The 22942-nt window shown below is 50.2% G+C and overlaps 2 protein-coding genes across 2 annotated transcripts in view; both read right to left on the bottom strand.

Moving 5' to 3' along the window:
• Positions 1-1371, bottom strand: part of HDHD5 (haloacid dehalogenase like hydrolase domain containing 5) — a 9768-nt gene extending 8397 nt beyond the window's left edge. Inside the window, exon 1 of the mRNA XM_021390116.1 lies at positions 772-1371. Coding sequence (XP_021245791.1) covers positions 772-984 — 213 coding nt within the window. The 5' untranslated portion in view covers positions 985-1371. The remainder of the gene's footprint in view (positions 1-771) is intronic.
• Positions 3222-22656, bottom strand: ADA2 (adenosine deaminase 2). The gene is made up of 10 exons (XM_021390101.1): positions 22462-22656; positions 21222-21547; positions 18671-18896; positions 12253-12463; positions 10979-11106; positions 9884-9974; positions 9436-9544; positions 8528-8685; positions 7479-7681; positions 3222-6608 (listed from the first exon to the last, which is right to left on the bottom strand). The coding sequence occupies exons 2-10, from the start codon at positions 21532-21534 to the stop codon at positions 6506-6508; spliced, it is 1542 nt and encodes a 513-aa protein (XP_021245776.1). The 5' UTR covers positions 21535-21547; positions 22462-22656; the 3' UTR covers positions 3222-6505.

Raw genomic sequence — 22942 nt, forward strand, 5'->3', positions numbered from 1 at the left:
GGGGCACGCCGGGGCGCGTAGTTCCCGGACTACAGCTCCCAGCGGGCGCGGGGACGGCGGGCGGGGAGGGCCGGGGCGAGCGGTGCCCTCCGTGCTGCGGGGCCGGAGGGATCTCGGCGGTGGGTTACACCTCCCTGAAGTGTCTTTGCCTTAACTTCTGCCTGCTGCTTCTTTTACATCCTTTCCACAACCTGCCAGTGTCATTCTGATTTCTCATTATAGAATTTAGAGTCACGGAATCATTTGTTGGAAGGGACCCTTAAAGGCTATCTGATCCAAATCCCCTGCAGTGAACAGGGACACCCACAGGTAGATCAGGTTGCTCAGAGCCTCATCCAGCCTGACCTTCAGTGTCTCCAGGGATGGGGCATCCACCACCTCTCTGGGCAACCTGCTCCAGTGCCTCTCAACCTTCACTGTAAAAAGCTTCTTCTGTATACTCAGTCTAAATCTCCCCTCTTCTAGTTTGAAACCACTTCCCCTTGTCCTTTCACAGCAGACCTTGCTAATGAGTGGGTCTGTTCCCTTCTTCCTTACAGCCCCCCCTTTAGATACTGAAAGGATGCTACCAGGTCTCCCTAGAGCCTTCTCTTCTGAACAGCCCCAGCTGTGAAGGCACATTGCTGGCCATGAGGTGCCCGCCCCCAAGTCCTTTTCAGCAGGGCTGTGCTCCGTCCTTGCATCCCCCCAGCCTGTACTTGATAGTGGGGGTTGCCACGACCCATATACAGACCTTGTACTAGGATTTGTTGTGAGGCTCATGAGGTTCACCTGGGCCCACTGCTTGACCCTGTCTGGCACTCTCTTGATGGCATCCTGTCCCTCAAGTGTGTCAACTGCACCACACAGCTTGGTGTCATCCGTGAACTTGCTGAGTGTGCGCTCGATCCCACTTTCGATGTCATTCTCGAAGATATTAAAGAGAACTATTCCCCATACTGACCCCCGAGGGACACCATTCATCACTAATCTCCATTCGGACATCGAACCATGGACCACTGCTCTTCGGGCACGATCACAACCAGTCCCTCGAACCACCCGTGCAGGGCCGCGCAGAGCCGCCAGGGGTCCCCACTGCTCCACGCCGGGGCAAAAAGGGGAAACTGGAGCGAGCTCTGGAGGTCGGTTGCAATGGAGAGCTGCTCTCTCTCCCCCTCTCTGGGAAGTGAGCTGCTGTCCCCACTATTGCAGTTTGGGTTGAGTGCTGTTTTCTTCCTGCGGATCAGCAGGAAATGCCACTCTCACGGTGGGACTGGGGCTGGCAGCCCCCCGACGTGCAGCACGGGGCCTGGGGTCAGCAGAGCCACGCGGGGTGGGCACCTCATGGCCAGGCTGTGGGGAGCCAGCCGTGTTCCCAGCCAAGCACGCGCTGCTGCAGAGGCCCCCAAAGAGTGTGTGTGCCCCAGCTCCTGGGGCTGGCAGCAACGCCGTATTTATTTTTACAAGGAAGACAGCCCAACAGGCTGAAGTGTTTATTTTTAAACCCCCACGAGGGAGTTTGCCAGTGATCGGGCACAGGTCAGGCCTGGCACACGTGGCCAGGCCTGGAGTGGTACGGCTGCCAAGCTCCACACCCTGCAGTACCCGCTTTGGCTGCTGAGCGCCTGCCCTGCCGGCTGCAGCAGGCCTTAGTCCGCTCATCCTTGTGCCAAATGCTGGCCTGTGGCTTTCCCTTGGAGCTGAGGCTTTTGTCAGTGCTGCTACCCAGAGCTCTGGCTCTGCATATTATACACGGCCCTGAGGATTCCTTCTAGGCGCACATTTGTTGCCAGCTGTATCCCTAGCACCCCTAGTGCCCCAGAGGCGGTCTCTGCCCCTGTCACGCCAGCCCATGGGAGACTCTTTTTCCCCTCTTAGACGTTTCCCCACCCCCTTCGCTTTCAAGACAAGCACAGCAGTTGGTTGCCCACAGCCTCCTCCTTTGGTTTCTGTGTAAACCCTGCAGCTCTGTTTTCCCCGGGCTCTCAGCCCTGTCATCACCCCCTTACTGACCTTCTAACACCCCCCTTGGAAGCAGCCCACCTTCCCTTGCTTTTCTTCCCGCAGAGGCCCCGGTGGGCCGAGCCAGCCCTCCCCCCAGCTTTATCTCCTCTCTCTCCCTGCTGCAGACTGCCTGTGGAATGATGGACAACCAAGAGGTTGAGAAAATACAGTAAAATGCCTTTCTTATCCCGTAATGACCTAGGGGGAGGACATGGCCTGATAAAAATGACAGGCCAGGAGAATTGAGAGCCAGACCCTTCACCTGCCTGTCCCTCAGCGGGCAGAAAATACTCTATCCGCTTGCCGTCATTGCAACTGCTGCAAACCTGTAAAGAAAGGAATTAAGCACTTAGCCAATTAAGGCTGCAAGTTTCTGGCCAAGGAAATGTCCTTCTGCTGCTTAGAAAGAGACTAATTCAGCAATTTGCAGCAGAAAAACCTACTTCAGGCTGAGCAGCCCTGTGCTTTATGGCCAGGCAGAAGGGTTTGCCTAGCACCTGGCCTCCGTTTGGTCCCACTGTGGTGATGGAGGCCTGCATACAGCCCCACTGGCTCACTTGGGCCTACCTCTATTTTCAACCAACTGTTTTACTTCTCTGTTTTTGTTGGCATGATTTTTGACAGCAACTTGTAGTGCTGGATCAGCAATTTTCTGCCAGTGAATGACCAGGAGGTAAACACCTCATTTACTGGAGTGCCCCAAAGGCGATGTGAGCTGCTGTGCCACAAAACAGTGATGGATTTGTGATGGTGTGCTGCTAACAAAGCTCCGTCCACCTGCCCTTTACACAAATCAAGCCTGAAGAGGCCACAGGGAGCGACTGGTGGGAGAGAGACTGAGCGTAAGGTTTGATATGTGCCTGTGACCACTTGAGGTAGGTGGTACAGAAAAATCAGAATCTTTTCTGCTCTCCTTCCTTGCTCCTGAGCCCAGATGAACATGGAAGGGGGGTCTTTCTTCCCCATCAGCTCTTGCTTTGTGCAGTGCAGCCTCCCATCACTCTCGTTGCTGCCTCCAGCCCTGTTCATCCCAGTGCCACCCATGACTCAGGTTCTCTAGCTGGCCCTTTCTTCCCATGCCCACCATTATTGGGATTGGGGAAAAGAGGCCATGGCTGTACCACATAGTTAGCTGATGCTCCAGGAGGCACTTGTCCACTTTGAAATGAATGGACTGGTCATAGAGTGCTTACCCTTCTTGTTTTCCTCTGTTAAAATCATGCTAGAAGCGGGTGAAATGACCTGCAATAGTTCCTTTACTTGCTCATGCTGTAGCCACCACAGAGATGGTACAAAGCTGTAATAGGAGGAGAGGTGGAACAAGCAGATCGTGTCCATCAGGCGAATCCTCAGAAACCGTGACCCAGAGCTGGATGCCGCTACAGCATGGAGTGGGGAAGGGGGACTGGGAGGGCAGCCCAGGCTCAGCTCCAACATGTTAGCCCCATAGGTCAGGCTGCCTTTTGCACCACGCTGTGAGGACATCTCAGTCTCACTCATAATTGTACTCCACTGAGTGACGTGGAACATCCCCCTTGTGCTGCACATTCCAGAAGAAAACTTTGCATGAAATACTGGTATCCCCAGCTCTCTTTTTGTTTGTTCATTGCTAAAGAGAGAAGTAGTGGAAATGGGTTCAAAGATTTGAATGAATACTACGTTCAGAAGGAAATGTCCATGAGAGCATTACATATGATGTACATTAATTGTGATGAGGGAACTAAGTACTAAGGGTAAGGAAACAGACTGGTAGCAAAACATTTAAAATGTTGTTGTGAATGCTAAAAGCCAAGTCCCAACCAAGCCCCATAGCCAAGTTTACTGTAACCCTCAAAGATGTCTGAATATATTCCACTTTCTTAACTGCAGTGGCTCGGCCTTAAACCCTCCTTTTTTGCACACCTGGAGTTGGAGAGATGGAGATGCAGTCTGGGTCTTCCTACTAGGAGCTTTCTCTGAAATAAGGCATGCTCTAAAAAAGAGTTGGTTGCCAGCTGTAAAACAGGGCAGCCCTCCTCCTGTCTAACTCTCTATAGCCCTAAAAGCAGTTACAGCTCATCTTCCAAGGGGACTACTGGGAGCAGCACCCTGTTCAGAAGGAGATATGGGGAAGGCTATATCGTAGAGTCAGAGGCCTCCATTCAGTTCAGGTTCACATTTAAACATACCTGATCAGGATGGGAAAATGTCTGCTGTCTGACCAACCTTCAGATGGACACCTTCAGCAGCAGGAGATCACAAGTCCGAACGTAGGCCTGTAGGGTCAGGTTTCACCCTTCTGAAGGCTCTGTCTGTAGATCACCTCAGACCTGTACAATTTGAACTCCCCAGTGATTTCTATGCTGTAATCCCAAACAGTGTCACTCACTGGTGGCTCCTGATATGTGCTATTAGCTTCACCCAGGCAGTAATGAGGCTTGCCAGGGGGAAGAAACTCATGGAAAATACAACATCTTCCTCCCTTCCCATACAGCAAAGCTTAAATGTTGAGGGGACTCAGAGGGAGTTGGCTTTAGGTCACTGGTGAGCAACCATCCCACCTGTTTGCAACAGCTTTCCTCGGCAGGATTACACATTAGACATTTCCCCAGGCTGCAGTTATTATGGGACTGAAAGGAATGCTTGCATCGGGGACTTCAGACTGAGCTCTGCATGCTATACCCATGGAGAAGGAAAAGGAGGAAAGGTGCTTCTACAGTAGCTCCTCTTCCAGTATAAAGCTCGTCCCATGGACAAATGTACATTGAGGCCCACAGAAGGCTGAACAGCAAACATCAGCTGTGGGGGAGTAAGAGGAAGGTGTGGGTCATGCGGGCAGAGCTGGAGCTGAAGGCAGCCAGTTGGAAAGGCCCAGCTTTGCCCAGCACAGAGCCCTCCCGCTCTGCGCGGTGTGTGACTGGCTTCTACTTCTGCTTTCAGTGGCTTGCCTTGCTGGCTTCTGCAATCCAGCTGCCTTCAGTTTGCGGTGAGTTTTTGTTGGTTTTGCCTTGGATTACTAGACAGAAGCTTGCAGCATGTGAAATGTGGGCCATTTAACATTGAGCACACAAGGGATACATGGGCTGCATAGCTTGATCCACTTCTGTAGTGAGTATATTTGTCTCCTGCTAAGGTGTTTTGACCAAGGTTAGTAGAAATAAACACCAACCAGGCAGCTTGGGACAATTAGCAGGATGCTTAAAGGGAGCCAGTTTGCCCAAGCTGGTCAGATCAGGAAACAACAGTCCACACAAGTCTTGGGCTCTGAGGAGGAGGCACCTTTCAGCAGGAACATTTACAAGATCTCCCTTGGCTGCTGTAAACCAGGGCAATTGTGCTAATGCCAGAGAGATGCTGGTTGATCCTGGCTTGTGCCTGGGGTGTGTGTACTGAAGGATTTTGCTGGATTTATTTAGCATCCTGATAAAGACTTTTTTTTTTTAATCTCCCTGACACTAGTTCTTTCCCTGATATTTTTGAGCTTGTTAACCAAGGGAATCCACTTGTCTAGGCTCAATTTACTGTGTAGCTGCTGTAATACCTTTTAGTGACAGTACTGGTAACTGTAAAGGTCCAAATGAATGCATTGGATATGCACAGTATGAGATTAGTTCTCACTGAGATGAATATCACCAAGGTGAATGGGCTGAATAAGGCAACAAAGGCCAGTAGTGGAACCCCTTGATATCAAAAGGCACTTCCTATAAATTCAGAGCCTGTGTTAACACACTGCAAAGCAGGATGAGTATTTAGTCAAACAGAATCTGGAAAGCCAGGTGGGTTTTTTTTCAGGTGAAAAGTATTTAGCTTCCCTGTGACCAGAGGACAGGAAAGGATTCTGCAAGGAAGAGAAAAGAAAACAACCACGGGCAAATGAGGCACCCCTTTTTTGCCTTCTGATCTCTGTGCAACCAAGCTTACACGGTCTGGGAACATTTGTATGGTTCCATCTGCTTGTTTCCAGCCATGGTAGGTCCTGAAATAGCAGACGTCAAACCTATGACTGGTTCTTCGACCCAGCAGTGCTATTTTGGCAGCAGGCCCAGGGTTAAACATAACAAGAGTCATTTTCAGTCCTCTCTCTCCCGAAGGTCAGTGGCCCAAATGGCTGGATGTTTGTCTTAGTTGTTTCTGGACAAGGTCTGCATTTTGTAACGATAAGGCAAAATTCAGAGATCCTCATGTTGGCAATCACCCACTAAGTCTAATTAGAAGGCAAGTTTTTCCTGAATAAGGATGTCAGGATTTGGTCATCGGCAACTTTTAATTGTTTTGACTATTCTGAGTGGCATATTCTGCTGGTGTTGTTACAGAGGCTTGCTGCTCCATTTTACCTCTGGCCCTTGACTTCTCCAGGATAGTGCAGCTCATTCCTAGCATTAAGCTCGTCTTAACCACATTGCCCCAGGCTGGCTGAGACGAAGAGGTTCCTTCATCTGCTCAAGTCACGTGGAAGAAGCAGGCTGCCTCCCAGCAACAAGCCTGGCTTTCTCTGGCTTGCCAAATGCCTTCTGAGACGAGGCGGGTCTCCTCCCTTCTAAAGCTACATCAACAAGCTATCAGCAAGATCAGCCACAAATTGGTCCCATTTTTTCTGCCAGACCTCTCTGGCCTTGGCTTTCTCATCCGGTAGCATGGCACTGTATCTGCGAGGAGTTGAAAAGCCTGTATCAGACAGGAGTCAAGGAGGCAGCTATTCCAAGATCAGTGACCGCAATGAAAAGGCAGGAAGCAGCAACGGATTAACCCTTTGGGGACATACCTACACTGCTCTGTGTAACACTGTGTCCCAGCCATTTCAACAGCTACTGAATGCTGCACCATGAGAACACACCAGCTCAACCTCTTTAAGCTCAGGGCTCACCGAGCAGCACCCAGTGCCTCATACAGGACAGACAGCTCTGCTGCTGCTTTGAGATGTCCCCTGGAGTTGATCCAGATTGGCAGGCAATAGGAATGTTTGTTTTCTTCCTGGCCATGCGGGGATTTGGGACTGGCATGGGATTTGGCAAGCGGACAAAATTCTAGGAATGCGGAGAAAGGCCCTGGGCACCATAGTCAAACTATTTTGGGACATTCACAGCTGTCTGGGTAAACAGAAAAAGTGGTTAAACACAGCCAAACTGCAAGCTGGTAAATTGTTTTCCTGTGTTTCCCCAGTGGGTCATGGCAAATGTCAGAACAAGTCAAATTCAAGAAGAAATAGGCAAATGGTCCAAGGACATAACGTTTCTCCCCTACCCAGAACCAGGTGCTGGAGGAAACTTTGCAAGGGATGAAAAAAAAGAGAAAAAATGGAGACACTGGAACAGAGAAAGGCACGCAAGGGCACGGACGGAGGGGGTCCCAGCGTCCTGCTACTGGAGGAGACACACAGAGGGGGCTTTGGATAAACAGAAGCTTGGTTCATGTGGCAGAGGAGATTGTGACCAAAACCCAAATGACGTGGGTTTTCAGTGAGCAGGCTGATGTTCCTCAGCATTGCCATGGCTAGATGCGAGAGGTGAGGAACTTACTTTATGGAGTTGAGCGCAAGTTGTTTCAAGGTCCTCAGGTCAGCATTCATCCCTCCAATGGCCATGAACACCTCATAGAAGTCATAGGAGACACCCTTTGCCCCAAAGACAGAGGGATCATCAGGGCTGACGACAACAGGATGCCCTTCAGCCATGAGACTGGCTGCGGGGTGGTTCCGCAGGTCAGACACTAACAGCAACACCTTGGTGGGAAGACAACACCACATCAGGTTATGGCTGTAGCCACGTTTGCACCCATCACACCGCATACCTGCTATAGCTGCTTAGGTCAGCAGGCAGACACTGGGGAGGAGCCTGAGGGCTATTCAAAGCATATTAGGTATTGTGCTCTGAATAACTGCAGGAGGAGCCTACTTTTCTCCATTGACCGTATGAGGAGATTGGTTTCTTAAATTAATCACCTCAAGTCAAGGCTAGCAGTGTGAATAACATCTGCTTATTTATTATTATTTAAATGTGAGCATTTCAGGAGCAGTCTTGGTTACTCCTTTGCCCTGACACTTAGCCTGGGGCACCTGGAGCTGGTGCCAGGGTCCTCTCCCTCAAGGCCCACCCCAGCATCTCTCTGTCCTGAGCATCCATCCTGCTGTGCCCAGGAGACAGTGTGCATCATGCTAATAATGTGCAGCAAAAGAGTTCCCCTGGCTATGAATTCTACCAAACCAAAAGGACTTCCAGTTGCTGTCTCGTCCTCTCACCTTCCAGCCCATCCAGCTTTAAAGAATTTTCTATTATGTCTCTTTAGGCATCTCCCTGGCTCTGGGCCTCATCTCCACCAGGAGGACTGCCTTTCCAGGCTTCCCTGGATATGATTTTAAATGATTTTGAGCTAACCGGTGGTGCAAGCCATATACTCATGCAGTGTGCATCTATGTAGCAGACTGTAGTGTAACGTGGTGCAAAGGAAACTGAGCCAACCTTGGTGCAACAAAACATCAGGCTGCCCCCAGCTCCCTTTTGCTCCTCACTGCTATGGCAGATACCATTTTGATGTCCAAGCCCCCAGACCTAAGCTTTTACCAACATACCTGGTTGGAGATGGGACAGACTTCTACAGGAGTATCCCTCTTCAGAGATAAATTTTTGGCTGCTGGGTGTTTAGTGAGGGCAAGTCCATGGCCAATCCGACTGGTATTCAGTAGCAGAGCATCCAGCACATTATTGTCTACAGAGGTGCCCTGCCAGTCTGAACAGAGACAGGCAAGAATCACTGCAGTGCTACAAGGAAATGCATCTTCTCAAACAGCTAGATGGTTATCTTAATACATGTCTTGGTTGCAAGGTGAGGGGATCGCTCATGCTCTGAGTTCCAGCTTTGCATTTTCAGTGAAATGGGAATTCAAATCTGCCTATGGCATTGCCCAGCATCAAGAGAGCCACTCATCTCACCTGGCTGTGAATGTCCACCGTATTTCTCTTACAGCTAAGCTAATCATGTTGGTCTCTGCTCACAGTCAAGGGAGAGAAGTAGTTATTTCTAGGGAATGGCTGTGCATTAGGATGAGATGCAGCACACCTTAGAAGCATGGATGTGAAGGGAGCCCAGGGTAACCAGTTGAGATTTAGACATTTTCTCTGTAGATGTCAACATTTAATAAGTGCAATGAAGTAGTCAGACACAACTGTCATGCACAGTTAGGATAAATAACATCCATATGGACTGAACAATGTATTGGGACCAGCAGCAGTAGTAGCTCTTGCAGAGTGACTACACATTACACACAGGACAGAGATGCTGACCAACATGAAGCCTACACAGGTAGTAGAGGCACCATGCAGGAGTGCTACAGCCACAAGCTGGTTGGGGAAAAGCACAGGGAAAACACAGCACACACACCTACCATCTTGATACAGCCAGGCTTACTGCTTCTCTCCTTTGCGAGACTTCACCTTCTACCTCCGTAATCAGTAACAGGCCTTGAGTCCTCATGCTTACCTGTCTCTCCAGCGTGGAAGAAGTAAGGCAGGTTGACCCTCAGGGAATATGGGATGGTCAGGACATCCTTCAGCTCCCATAAAGAATGACCTTCATCCTCATTGCCAACCTGGGGAGGAGAAAGAAAAACTGTGTTTTTGAACATGCCCTGGAAGGTGGTGGGTCCTACAGCTGGAAAACACCGCATGGTGCCAACCGCACTGAAAAGTACAGTGCTGTGTTCTGAGTAGGAGCTATGGGGCTGATTCTTTCAGGGTTTTTTTGTTTGTTTGTTTGTTTTTGTCAATTACTGCCAGCAATATCCTTAGCTAGAGGATTTTTGACTTGTTTACACTGATTTCAGTACAGCAGGAGAGGATCTGGCTCTGGTATAACACATGCCATATTTACACATAGTTACACTGTATCTCTAGGGGTTAACTCAAAGCCACAGAGGAAATTCAGTTACCAAGTCAAAGCCTGCCAGGGTGTCTGGGAAGTGGGCTCTGAGTTCCATGGCGGTGATGATGGCTTCTTTAATCTGGGAAACATTCAGCATCCTGAAGAGCAAGAGAGAGAAAGCAATGAGCAAGCTCACATCCACAGACCTGCCTTCTTTGGGGTTGTCTGAGCTGTGAACTGGAACCCTCAGGACTATTTCCAAAATGCAGAGTTGCTCCTGAATCTGACAGCCAGCTTCAGGTCTCCAGAGTAACAGCAGAATAAAATTGATATTATGAAAGGAAACCTCTGAATGACCAGGAAATGCCTGGCTAGACAATTCTGTCACTTGAGGTGAGGCATGCTTGGCTAACACTCGCTGGCTTTTCTCTTACACCAAGAAAGGAACACTGCAGCACAGAGAGAAAAAGTTGTGGGTTTTTGTTTGTTTGTTTGTTTGTTTTTGCCTCTCCACCATTTTAGTGGGAGTTGGGACAGCAGCTGCATTTCAGTAGTTATAAATTCAGCTTTCCCTCAGCCCTGCTGGACCTGCACATCAAAGTGCATTTTCCAGAGGGGCTCTGTCCATTCCCACGCTGGCCAGAAGCAAGCCAGCTCTGAACTGGAAACCTCACCGTGCTGAGACAAAGTGAGTTAAGTGCCACTGAGAGGTATCCTGTGTTTGCTCAGGATGACCTCACGTGACTTTGTGGCATCTGGCTGACTTGGAGAACAGCCTTGTGCCTGCCTGTGAGCAGCGGCACGAACATAGCGTACGTAGGCTGCCAGGGAACAGCACTCACAGGGTCCTCTGAGGACCTCTGCCGTGCCCTGTGCCCATACTCGGGCACTGCCATCCCTGCTCGGCTCCACGGGGATGGTGAGTGCGATCGTGTGAAAGCCTTCCCCTTGCTCGATCCTGCACGTGGGGACTCGACACAGTTGCTCATCTTGCAGGCACACACCATGGGTTGACCCCCCCTAGTTATTTCACATATATGCAGTCTTATATAGAGGACTTCTCATTCCCAGGGGAAAACCGCAGGTGTGGCATCGCTAAGCGATGGCAGCATTTCCAGCCCACCCCTCAGAAAGCCCTGTTTGGATAGCTCTCGTTTTCTACCTGTGTGCCGTGAAGATAACCTTTGCTCCGAGGAAATCGGGGTGCTCCTGCACAAACCTCCTGCTCACCTCCTGGTACGCTGCCACTGACCAGGACTTGTTGTGCCGAGTGCCGTCCAGTTCGTACACCTGTGGGCCAGAAGCACGTGGCAAGCAGGAGTTAGAGGAGAGGTTTTATTACAAGAAACAAGGAGCAGTCTTCCTCCACAGTATGTGCTACAAGAATCAAGCTTCCCACGCTCAGCCCTCTGTGCTGCTGCCTTGCGCTGCCCACCACTAAGCCCAGTGCCCCATCACCTCCTGCCATCTCCTTGCCAGCACCCGGGTGGCTGCAGATATCGCAGCGACATTTCCACTGCTGCTGCTCGTGGGAAGCTGAGGCTTTGCACAGCTGAACTTGCAAACACAGCTGGGGGGCTTTTCTGCAGTGTTTGCTGTTTCGCACTAAATCCCGGCTTTCATTTACTTTACTTCAGTGATCGCTCCTGGCGGGTTTTGTTGCGAGGCGAGCTCCTGCAGCGCGGGTGCTATTGCCCCAGCATGGCAGAGGGCCCCCAGGCATGCAGCTGCCTCGCTCTCTCCCTCACACTCTGCTTAAAGAGCAGGATGGAAAATGTGCCTGGGAAACGGAAACAGCCACTGAGCATGGGGAGCTGCTGCAGCCGCAGTGGGGTCGAGGCACTGGGGAAGGTGTTGGGCAGCATGGGACTGCTGGATGGCCTGGCTGGCAGCAGGGAGGAAGTCTGACTTGTCACCAGCAGACTTCAGCACTAGCAGCAATGCAAGGAGCATCTCCTAGCCAGAATTTTAGGTTGCCTGCAGTGGAAGACTATGTTTTGCAGTTGGTATAGTAACCTGCTCAGATAAGTTATTCTGAAATAAGCCATAAATTAAAATATTGAAGCTGTTCCAGAATAAGTCTCTGCTCCAGGTGGGAAGGTATTCCAGAACAGGTGATTCTGGCACAGACAGAGCAAAGGTGCATCTTCCCAAATGGCAAGATCAGACACAGCTCCAGTCAGATGGTACAAGGCAGTCTGTACTGTTGCCACAGTCAGTATCTTCCTTAACCATTAAGAACAAAGCATCTCTCGTCTCCAAGCCCTCGAGCATGCAAATCTCCTGCAAAGACCTTTGAATATGACAAAGCTCTTCCAGCATCCTGACAAGGCCAGGTATGCAAACATCCAAAAACTAAATTCAAGCTAGGGCTTGAGAAAAGTTTTGGAGAAATAAAGACTTGAAGGAATACTAGAGAAGCCAAAAAATACATACCGGAGGCAGGATAGCTCTTATCTCAACATACTGTATGTTATCCTCATAGAGCTCCAGCAGCCCCTGGTAGAAGTAGGCCTTGAACACAGGTGCATAGCAGATAAGTCCAGAAGCGATGAGAAAGACTTCTTCAAACCTTTTCCAGATGAAAGCCTGGGAAGGGTAGGCCAGCTCCGGGGCATCCGTCACCAGGGTCAAGTTCCTCAGCAAGCTGCAGAAAAGGGGAAAGGGAAGAGGAAGAATCAGGAGAGCAAGGAAGTCAGCTGGCTTTCAGCATGCAAAAAGAGGGACTTATTCATCAAAGAGGACCAGGGGAAGAAGCAAAGCAGTGCCTGCCGCAGCAGGGGCCTAATACCTAACCCAAAGACTGATAATACCGCAAGTCGTACAGGTACAGCAACAGATAGCAGACATTCAGATCATTTTTCTTCCAGCTATTTTAACTCCTCTAATGACTGGTACAGATGATATCTGTACCTTGTGACAGATAAAAAGTCATGCACTACATGTTGAGCTGGATAACACCTGACATTCAAAGTACCCATCATTTTGAGGGAATATCCAAAAAGAAGTGAGGCAAGCAGGTCAGGGAGGTGATTCTGCCCCTCTTCTCTCTGCTGGTGAGGCCTCGCCCAGAGTACTGCATCCAGATGTGGAGTACTCAGTACAGGAGAGATGTGGATCTGCTGGAGCATGTCCAGAGGGACACAAAAATGATCCCAGGGATGGAACACTTCCCCTGCAGGGACAGGCTGATAGAGCTGGGGCCATTCAGCCTGGAGAAGAGAAGGCTCTGGGAAGACCCGAGAGTGGCATTTCAGTACCTAAAGGGGGGGTATAAGAAAGAAAGGGACAGACTCTTCAGCAGGGTCTGCTGTGATAGGACAAGAGGAAATAGTTTCAAACTAAAAGAGGGGAGATTTCGGTTGGATATAAGGAAAAAGTTTTTTACAATAAGGGCAGTGAAGCGCTGGAGCAGGTTGCCCAGAGATGTGGTAGATGCCCCATCCCTGGAGACACTCGAGGTCAGGCTGGACCTGATCTACCTGTGGGTGTCCCTGTTCACTGTAGGTGGGTTGGACCAGATGGCCTTTAAAGGTCTCTTCCAACTCAAACAACTCTATGGTTCTATGGTTCAGCGAATCTATGTTTTTTTGATCTTGGAGTAAAGAGAATTAGAAAAGCAAGCATGATGGTTTTTATATCCTAAGAATTGCACTCTGTTACACAGGAGTATTCTTAATTCAAAGTAGGCTAATACATTACTCCTGCAGACCATATATTCTCCCAAGCATCTTTAATGCATGTAAAATATTTTGACACCTACACATCTGTTCACCGGGCAGTCTCCAGGAGATGCCAAGACCACCACCATTGTAACTTGTAACCTGTAACTTTCCCCAGTACCTTCTTTTTATCAAAATGTGCCAGATTACATGGGCAGAGAGGAAATGTTTGAGAACCAGAAATCTTTTCCTCCTTTCCACTGAAACAAACCTGGCATCCTTTGATAGAAGTTACTGTTTTTTAATAGCGTTTGGTGTTTGAAGTCTCCCTCCCACAGACGTAATCTGGACCAGACCCATAAACGAAGACATGGGACATCCTTTTTCATCCCTCCATCCCAACCATACAATGGAGCCGACTCCCCAGCACCTGCCTGCTGGCTGCCGCTCCCCTCCCTCGGGGCCCTATTCCTGCAGCTGTGGTTTCATTTCTTCTTCACTCAGCTAATTTCTTTGCTGGGAACTATTTCAGAAACATAATTGTACATAAGCAAAGATACTTGGATCATGCTGAGGATGAGCTTTGAAATGTCAGCCAGTCAGAAAATTCACAGCACCTTCAGCTTTGCCCTCCTATGCATTACAGTGGGGTCACTACTGCGCTATCACACAAGGCTGACATCCCCAGATAAGTCCAGCGAGCAATGTGACTTGGCAGAGAAGCGCTGCCGTGCCCAGGGAGGCACAAGGGTGATGCTCTGTGCTGCTATGGCTTTGCAGCTCGGGGAAGGATACTGGAGCATCACCCCAGAACTGGGGGCATCTGTAAGGAGCTCATCCACTGGTGGCTTCCAGTGAGACAGTGTGCTGGAAGAGATGCGGCATGGGAAGAGCCAAGCACCTTGGCAAGCTTCTGGGAAAGCAGATGTGGCAGTGCTCCCTGCTGTCATTACCCCAGCCCTGGCCGAAGGGCAGCTCCCCACCACCTCGTGCCGTTTTAAACTCGAGCTGTACGGACTAGAGGTTGTTTACCCAGCCTGTGCTCTTGGGTTATAAATCCTCACACCACCCTGCTCCTAAAAGCACATCAATCAAGTAACGTTTTTTTATAATCCCCTTTCCTTTGAGACCGATTATTGATCCCTATAACTGCTGAAGATTTATGGTGCAGTGCTGACCCAGCCTTGATAACCCGATAATCTCCTAAGGGTTCGAGCTGATAATTTTTCGCCATGAGGAGCTCATGCAGATGAAGCAAAGCTTCATAAAGACACTTTTGCTTGTTTTCCAGAATGGACCCCAGCCAGTGATCAGGTGCAGACTACAAATAGCCTTCCATGTCATGTCATATAGGCAGTGAACGATGCTATTGCGATGCGTATGCCCAAAGGGGCACAGCGAAAACAATCAGCTCAGGATTATTCATTTTCAACCACGTTTTTGCTTTTCTCTTTTCCTGCTCTTTTCTAACTGTTTTGCTTTCTTGAACTATATAATGCAAAAGTGAATGGTTCGTTGTCTTGTTTTTAAAGAGCATCTTTTTCCTGCTTCTGTTTCTTTCCTCCATGGGTAATTATACCCCGCTCCTCGCCATAGTATCTGAATGTCTTCCAGTGGTGCATTAAATAGAGTGGCTAACATCTGTCACATGTGGCTCATTCTCTTTCTGTCTCTCTCTCTTCCCCTTTTTTCTCCCCAAGGGGAGACTTGTACAGAGAGTGGAGTGCTTTGTTTCTCTGGTGGGGTTTTGTGTACACTTTTTGTGTGTGTCTCCTGCCCTATTTTCCTTGAGATAAGGCAGTGGAGGGCACAGAGGGGAGGTGATGGAGGTCTGCTGGCGCCCAGGGGATTCTCCCGCAGCTCGAGCCGCATGTCAGCTTGCTTGCAGATGACTTCATCCTTGCGACAGGGAGCTGTGCCGCGGGGCATGGCCCCCACCCTCGGGCAGGGGGGGGTTCACAAATATCTGGCATGTCAGCGCCGCTTCCCTTAAATATCTGGGGGCATGCCCATTGTCAGCCCTCGCTTTAGAGATCGTGGTGATCGTGTTGCTTTTTGAGGAAAAAAAATGGCATTCTCCTGTATCTTAATTGATTGACAAGTAAATAAGTGAGGATTCTTTGAAACCTCAAAGTAAAATTTCCAGCCTTTCTCTGTCTCCAAACCCGTGGTGTCTTGACTGTCCCGGCAGCATCCTTTTGGAAGCTTACCAGTAACGGGATACTCTCAGGTCTTGGCCCATACGACTTGTGTTTTGGATGTGAATGACAAAACCTTCTTTTGAGGCAAACAGGCTTCCAATGCGCATATAAATGTACATGTGTATGTGGATATCTATCTGTAAATGTACACAAAAATACGAACAGCAGAAATGTCACGTGGCTTCCTCCCACCCTCTTGCCTTCCTGGACAGGAATGTGGGAAGGTAAGAGAGGTGCAGAGCAGCCTCTGGGAAACATTCTCCCTATTCCTTCACATTTGCTGATCCGTGCTATCCTGTAGGAGAACCCTTCCCAGCTGCCATGCTCCCTAGATAGCTCTTTGAAAGCACCCAACTATCCATCCGTTCCTCCCTCTGACATCTGCTTTCCCTCAGCTTGTCAGTGCTCAAGGGCAAAGAGGAGCACAGGAAGAGAGGTAGCCTGGGATGCACATGTTCGAAAGGCTGGGAGGGTTTCCAGGAACTGAGAAGCAGAACAGATTGGGGCCAGTTCCTGGCTAGAGACCTATTTTCAGGCGGCCAAAAACATTCCTAACCCTCAGACTAGTGCCCAGGGATAAGATCAAAATAAGAGGGGACGTGCCTCAGTGCGGCTGTTGTTCCTGTGCTTGCTCATTATGTGCAGTGACTCCTTTGCAATTTTGCGATGAGCACAGAAATGCGAGAAAGGAAGAACACTGTAAATCCAAGCACCCAGGATGTAGGAGATCCACGTTTGTATTTGGCTGTGGCACCCATTTGCTGAAGACAATCACTTCATTGGTCTTTGCCTTGGTTTCCCCTTCTGCCCTTTGTGAGACCTTTGCAGTACAGAATGCCTGGCTGATAGCCTCAGCCAGGAGGGGATGTCAGGCTATGTAAATACAACTACACCCAAATACAATTCATGAGTTGGTCTACACAATGGTCTGAGATACCCAGAGCAATTGTTTGTGCTTTAAAAAAGTGGAGCTGTTTTGACATCCAATCTCTTGCACATTATTTATTGGTCTTCTGGCGCGGCTGAAGACTGTTGGTGCCATGGACTTTCCTCATCACTCCCAGAAGAAATGGAAGGAATGGGGAACCAGTTTTCTCTTTGGAAGATGTGAATACATGACTTCTCACTGGATCTTATTTTATCCACCATGAATCAGGGCAGTACAGCCTCAGGATGTGGAAGGCTGGGAGCCCTGAGCCTGGCACTACCTTCTCCTTCCATTCTGGAAAGAGGCCAAGACCTGTGTAGGACAGGAGCTGACCTGATAGCTCCTCGGCCTCCAGCCTGACCTCCTTCTCATGCTGCAGCACAGAGCCCCACAGCTTCCATGCGGAGGGGTATGGACCTAGGAGGTCTCTATTTAGAAGCACATGTGCACACCCTCTCACTGCAGGGCACTACAGTCAAAACCATGAAGTCTCACTTAGGAAGTGACATAATTAGGGTCACCTGTGTCAACTTAATCCACTTTCCCCTTGTGTGCCATCTCCACAATACTGTCTTCAACTACATTGTACCACACACTATTTTTTTGCACGGGACTCCAGTCTCCTGGAGCCCAGCAGACAGTAGTGCTCCCTGACTATCTCACAACTCAGTATTTCTCTTTGTCCTCATCACTCACTGTTTGCCTTCATGCATTATTTAGTGCATGCTATCCAGCCCCCAAACACAACACAGAACCACACGTCCCCCCTGGCCTTTCAGCAGGGCTTTGTCACAGGATGAACAACCCCAGGATGGGGAAATCAGGCTTGGTCTTCCTGTTACCATGTCTGCAGGGTGAGCCAGGCCATTCCCACCCACCTGTAAGTCATTAAATATGAGGTGGTTTCTGGGCAGTCCGCTCACACCTGGTCCTGATAAAAGGCTGACAGCAGGGAGGGGGCTCTTGCAGAATAGTGAATGATGCTTGGAGGTGCAGGCTGGGCCATGAGCTCCCAGATGGCTATGGGAGGCCTGACCTGGAGGAGAGGAGCTCTGCTAGCAGAGGGTGTGCTGGCAGGTACAGAACCTGTGTACAGGGTTCGTTGACTCAACCAGTGCCCTGTCTGAGACCTACCTCCTTTTCTGGGGACAGGCATGCCTCCATGCCTGAGATCTCTCTTGAGACTGAGTGTCTCAGTTGCCTGCCCTCCTCATGGTTACCTCAGTGGGTGAGGTGAGGTCCTTCCCCATGGAGCCCTGTTCCCTGCTGGAAGCACATCCAGCTTGGGTGCTGAGGGAGAGTGGGGCAGGTCACGTAAAGCAACTTAAACCACTGACTTCAATCTGTCTGTACAACAGACCAAAGTAGAGGTGCAACAGAAAACTTCAAAGTTAGTAGCTTCTAATTCTGGTGTTCTTAGAATCATAGAATTATTAAGGTTGGAAAAGCCCTCTAAGATCATCTAGTCCAATTGTTGACCCATCATCACCATGACCACTAACCATGTCCCTCAGTGCCACATCCACACGGTTCTCGAACACCTCCAGGGATGCTGAACCCACCACTTCTCTGGGCAGCCTGTTCCAATACCTCACCACTCTTTCTTAGAATAATTTTTTTCCTAATATCTGATCTGAACCTCCCCTGAGGCAACTTGAGGCTGTTACCGCTCATCCTCTTGCTGCTACCTGGGAGAAGAGGCCAACACCAACCTCACTACAACCTCCTTTCAGGGGAGGTGTAGGGAGCGATAAGGTCTCCCCTGAGCCTTCTCTTCTCCAGACTGAGCAATCCCTGTTCCTTCAGCTGTTCCTCATAAGAGCTGTGCTTTTGACCCTTCAGCAAACTCATTGCCCTTCTTTGGACACACTCCAGGGCCTCAACGTCTTTCTTGTTCCTTTGCTTAATGCTTTGAGTTCTTTGCCATTTGCTTGTTATGTACACACAGCTTGAAATAGAGTCCCCTGCTTTCAGAGCGACAAGTAAATGGGGAAACTGGACCAGAACAATCCTGTTGGCCGTGCAATGCCACCATGAAGCACCCACACCTCCTGCTTGCTCACCTGTCATCAAACTCAGTCACATTACGCAGCTGTTTTCGGTATGTCTCCAGCAAAACCCACTGGGAGCACTGGGCCGGAACTGGGTGAGGAGGGTGAGGCTTGGAAAAGTGAAACCGAACAGTGCCCGTGTGGGTGAAGCAGATATAGCAGTCAGGGAGATAGGTGGCATTGTACACCAGCCAGTCCACGCTCAGCATGGCATAGTCGTGCAGGTGGAGGACAGCACCTGGGGAGAGGGAAAGCAAGCCGAATGAGATGATGTTTTGGGGGAAGAGGAAAGGAGGCTTAACATCATGAGGGCTTGAGTTTGCCCATTTGGGGGCATATGGAAGTGCTTCCAGATGGTTGTGGCTGACCTCTCCCAGCACAGACAGTGCTGCCTTCCCTCCCTGCGCTGAGGATGCTCACATGAGATATGGGCAGGCAGAGCTTGACAGCTCCCTGGCAGCAAAGGGCAAGAGGAGCAACAGGGAGCTCGGCTTCCCCACTGTGACAGAAAGTGTTCTTTCAGGCTGGCTTCGCTGAGAGCTGGCTTGGGCCCTACTGACTGAAAGAGGAGCTTTTGCAGCAGGCAGCAGTTCACAAGGTATGCTAGACAGGAGGCAGGCCTGGGGCAAGCCTCTGTATCTCAGCTTTGTGACTGCCAGCCTCAATCCTTGCATCTAGTCTGTGTCTCTCCCTTCATCTCTATGGAACTCTGGCATACATCAAAATCATAGACCGCGACACTGTGGGGAACTGCCATCAGATGCACTTCCCTTATCAAATGAATGCTTGCTTGTGTTGTGCATCTGCTGCTGGCCAGCACCATGGGCTTTTGGCATGCTCTGCTACTGTGCAGCATGTTGGCAACTGCCAGCCTTCCTGGCACAGGAGGCTTCTGCGTGCTCACCTTCCTCAGCCCATCCATTTGTTTTGGTGACATCTCTTTTTGCAGAGACTTCTTATGCTAATGGTGTTTGAAATAAACTTCCCCTTTGTAAAGGGAAGAAATGTTGAGCTGAAGTCTTACAGACATGTGCTCCATTAGTCTAGAGGAGATGTTATTGTCTAAATAGTTTTGATGCTTTACTAAGGAGCAAAGGGAGAACATGAGTAGTGGGAACAAAGGCCGGTAAGCATGCAACATTGGACAAATTGAAATGTCAGGACTCTAAACTGTAGTAAACTGATTATAATATATACATAGCCTCTATAATCCCGCACTATAGAGGGTCTGACAGCTAAGATGCTGAACAACTGCAGCTACTGCTCTCATCAGAGCGACAGAACATGCATGCCACAGCTGTCTAGATCCTCCTGCCACTTACAGTGCTGCCCTTTTTTCCTGTGTAAGGAGCAAAAGGAATGGCAATAGTGCTTGAAACAACAGTAATTCCTAGGGGTTCTGATCAAGGCTGAGGTCCTACTCGAGCAATTACAAGGATGTGACTTTGAGCCTAAAACCTACAGTTCCTGCAAAGATTGAGAACCTATTTTACTGTATCATGGATTGAAAGATGTTAGATTTTTGTTTTGGTTCTTCCTTTGCGTCAAAGATACTCCACTTGAGGCAAAAAGATGCCAACTTTTATATTCCTTACTACTCAATTCAGCAGTGAAGAGATGAAAGCAACTCTGGCATCCCAATCTCTTATGGTAACTGCTCAGGATGTTGCAAGCCAAGGAGCCTCATCCCACACAGGACAGTGGGAGGGAGACGCTGGGTGGTGAGCAGATAGCTCCTATCACCCATGCACCAGTGTCACCGCCTGCCAAATGAAAAACAAATCTGACCGCCAAGTCCTTCCAAGTGAGTCACCAACCTGTATCCAGGCAGCCACATGGGCATGGTCATGGGACTCTACATCTAAAAAGGGACCTTCTGGAATGGTGGACATGTTCACAGTTGTAGAGGTATAGGCAACTTTCACTGCAACTGTCTCTTATCTTTAGTTAAAGAAGGCATTTTGTTCAATGCTTCCATACTGAACCAGAGATGCAGAGGGAAAAAGCAGCCAGCTAGGAGCCAAGGGCTTTCTCCAGCAATTACTTTGACCTCTCCACTGAGCTGTCAGCAGCTCAGAGAAGTGGAGATATTGGGCTTGCTGGTGCCCAGCGTCAGTGGTTTGAATTTCCACTCAGCTGCAATATCTTCTCCTCCTTTTCAGTACGACCCAGAGTACTGAGCATGTTTGGTTGGTAGCAAGTCTGTTGTGTCTGTGTGAAAAAAGGACTGTGTTGATCATGGATGTCTGTGATGTCTTCATCTTAACTTCCTCTGCCCTTTCCTTGCCTTTGAAAGGCTGAAAGATCCATATTGCAAGTTATGGTGAATGCTACAATAGCTGGAAATGAGCATTCATGCAATCTAGCCACCTCTTCCTCTCCCCCTACCCCCAGCTGAGAGGCAGGGCTCCTCCTGCTACCCAGCCAGCACTATTCCCAGCTCTGGGAAGCCCATCTGCAATCAAAGCTCTGCTGCATCCCACGCTCTGTCCCAGCTCTGGCACAGAAAGCAAAAGGCAAGAAGAGGACAAGTATGATGAGCAATCGTTAAGCCCAAGCCTACCTTTTGGCATGCGCTTCAGGATGCTGAACACCGTGCTCTGCTCAATGAGGCTTTTTGCCCGAAAGAAGTGCATGCTCGGAGGGAACTGCCCTGCGTTCAAGGCTGCTGTGACCTCCTTCTTCTTGAGACTGATGAGCTTCGTGCTGAGCTGCTGCTCTTGGGTGCTCAGCAGCAAATTGCCACCTGTCAGTCTGGCTTTCTCCTCCTGCATGAAGGAGTCTCGGTCCTCCCAGAGCGGGGTGGGAAGGCAGAGGGAAGCCAAGCTGAGGAGAAGGCATGCCAGCCTTATGCCTTGCCCAGATGGAGGCTTCATCTTGGAGCTGCACCTGGTGTGCAAGGGAAATCAATGTCTTAGCACAAGGCAGAAGCAACATCTTAGCAGCAACCCACTGAGACGTGAAACTGCTGGTCTGTCCTGCAGGAGCAATGGGTTAATTGGATGCTCAGTGCTGGGGGAGCATCTGGTAGTGATGTCCCCTTTACACAGGGGCTGCGTTCGTATGTTCCCCTGCAATGCTGCTTGCTCGTGGCAAGACGGCGCACAGGGCAGAGAGGAGAGGCTACTCCCAGGATCAGGCAACGCATCACACAGACCTGTGGTCCAGGGAAGGCCCAGACATGGAGCTGGGGGTTGGTAAGGTGGGGATGCTGGCTGGAAAACTGTGCGGAGCCCCTCAGAAGAAGGAGTGTGGGGGACAAGGTGCCCGAGGGACTTCTGTGATCACATGGGGTGCACCAAATCACAGAGCTGATTGGGTGCTAGCTCCCCGCAGCTAGGAGAAGGCCTTGTTGCAACCCTGTTGGAGGGGTTAATTTACAGGTGGAAACCCCACTGCAGCCCCAGAGGCACGTCCCTTCCTTGCGATCTCCAAGGAAAGAGAATGGGAGGGAGCCCACGGGAGCAGCAAGAGATCACAGGCAACAGGCACATGTGAACTCAGAGAACTCTGCCCTTCCCAAAAAAAGCTCAGCTGCAACATAATCCGTCAGCACCAGGCGCCGGTGACCCTCTGCACCCATCCCTCCACACCAAAGCAGGCTGGGGGAAGGCTGAGTATTTCAGAGCGGATCCGTGTGCATCCCGCGTTACCTCCCCACACACACACGGGGCCCTGCGTCTCCTCCAGCCCTGCTCCCACTGGGGCTCCTCAGCCCCACGAGCAGCCGCACCGTGGGCCTGGCTCCGAACCAAGGCAGGAGCCATCCCCAGAGGCACCACCTCGTCCCTGGGCTGACTCACGCAGGGCAGCTCTCCGCTCCTCGCACCCCACAGTGGGGTTGTGGTCTCTCCGGCGAGCTGGCGGGGCCCAGACGAGCAGCGGGCTGCGTCCCGGCGAGTCACCGCGTGCACAGTTCCTCTTCCTGTGTGCAGTTTCAGCTCACTCAGCTTTTATTTATCCGCGCCCCACCCGCTGTGTCCCTGTGCTTCATGAATATATAAAGAGGAGGAGGCGGCGGCGGAGGTCAGCGGAAAGCGGGGCGCAGGCGGGAGGCAGGCTGAGTGCCGCGCGTTAACGCCAGCGCTGTTTAACAACGCTTTTTTTTTTAATCTGAGAAAAAAAAAAAATCAGGGATTTGTAAAGGTGGTTCTGAATGCTTTTGCCTGCTCTCTGCCAGCTGCACAGAGCGGGCTGGCCCCGGCCCAGCGCCAGGGCTGTGTTTGGGATGACGCCGAGTGGAGGGGTGCACGTGCTGATGTTTCTGAAACATCGCAATGAGCA

The sequence above is a fragment of the Numida meleagris genome, chromosome 1 (assembly GCF_002078875.1).
Source record: "Numida meleagris isolate 19003 breed g44 Domestic line chromosome 1, NumMel1.0, whole genome shotgun sequence".
In the NCBI taxonomy this organism is placed as follows: Eukaryota; Metazoa; Chordata; class Aves; order Galliformes; family Numididae; genus Numida; species Numida meleagris.

What these genes read in the sequence shown, in the direction of transcription:
- ADA2 (XM_021390101.1), bottom strand. Translation starts at nt 21,534, where the DNA reads ATGAAGCCTCCATCTGGGCAAGGCATAAGGCTGGCATGCCTTCTCCTC. An exon ending in TAAGAGCTATCCTGCCTCCG is followed by an intron (nt 11,107 to 12,252) that starts GTATGTATTTTT and finishes TCTGGCCCACAG; the next exon opens with GTGTACGAACTGGACGGCAC. An exon ending in CTTGCGCTCAACTCCATAAA is followed by an intron (nt 6,609 to 7,478) that starts GTAAGTTCCTCA and finishes AACTCCTCGCAG; the next exon opens with ATACAGTGCCATGCTACCGG.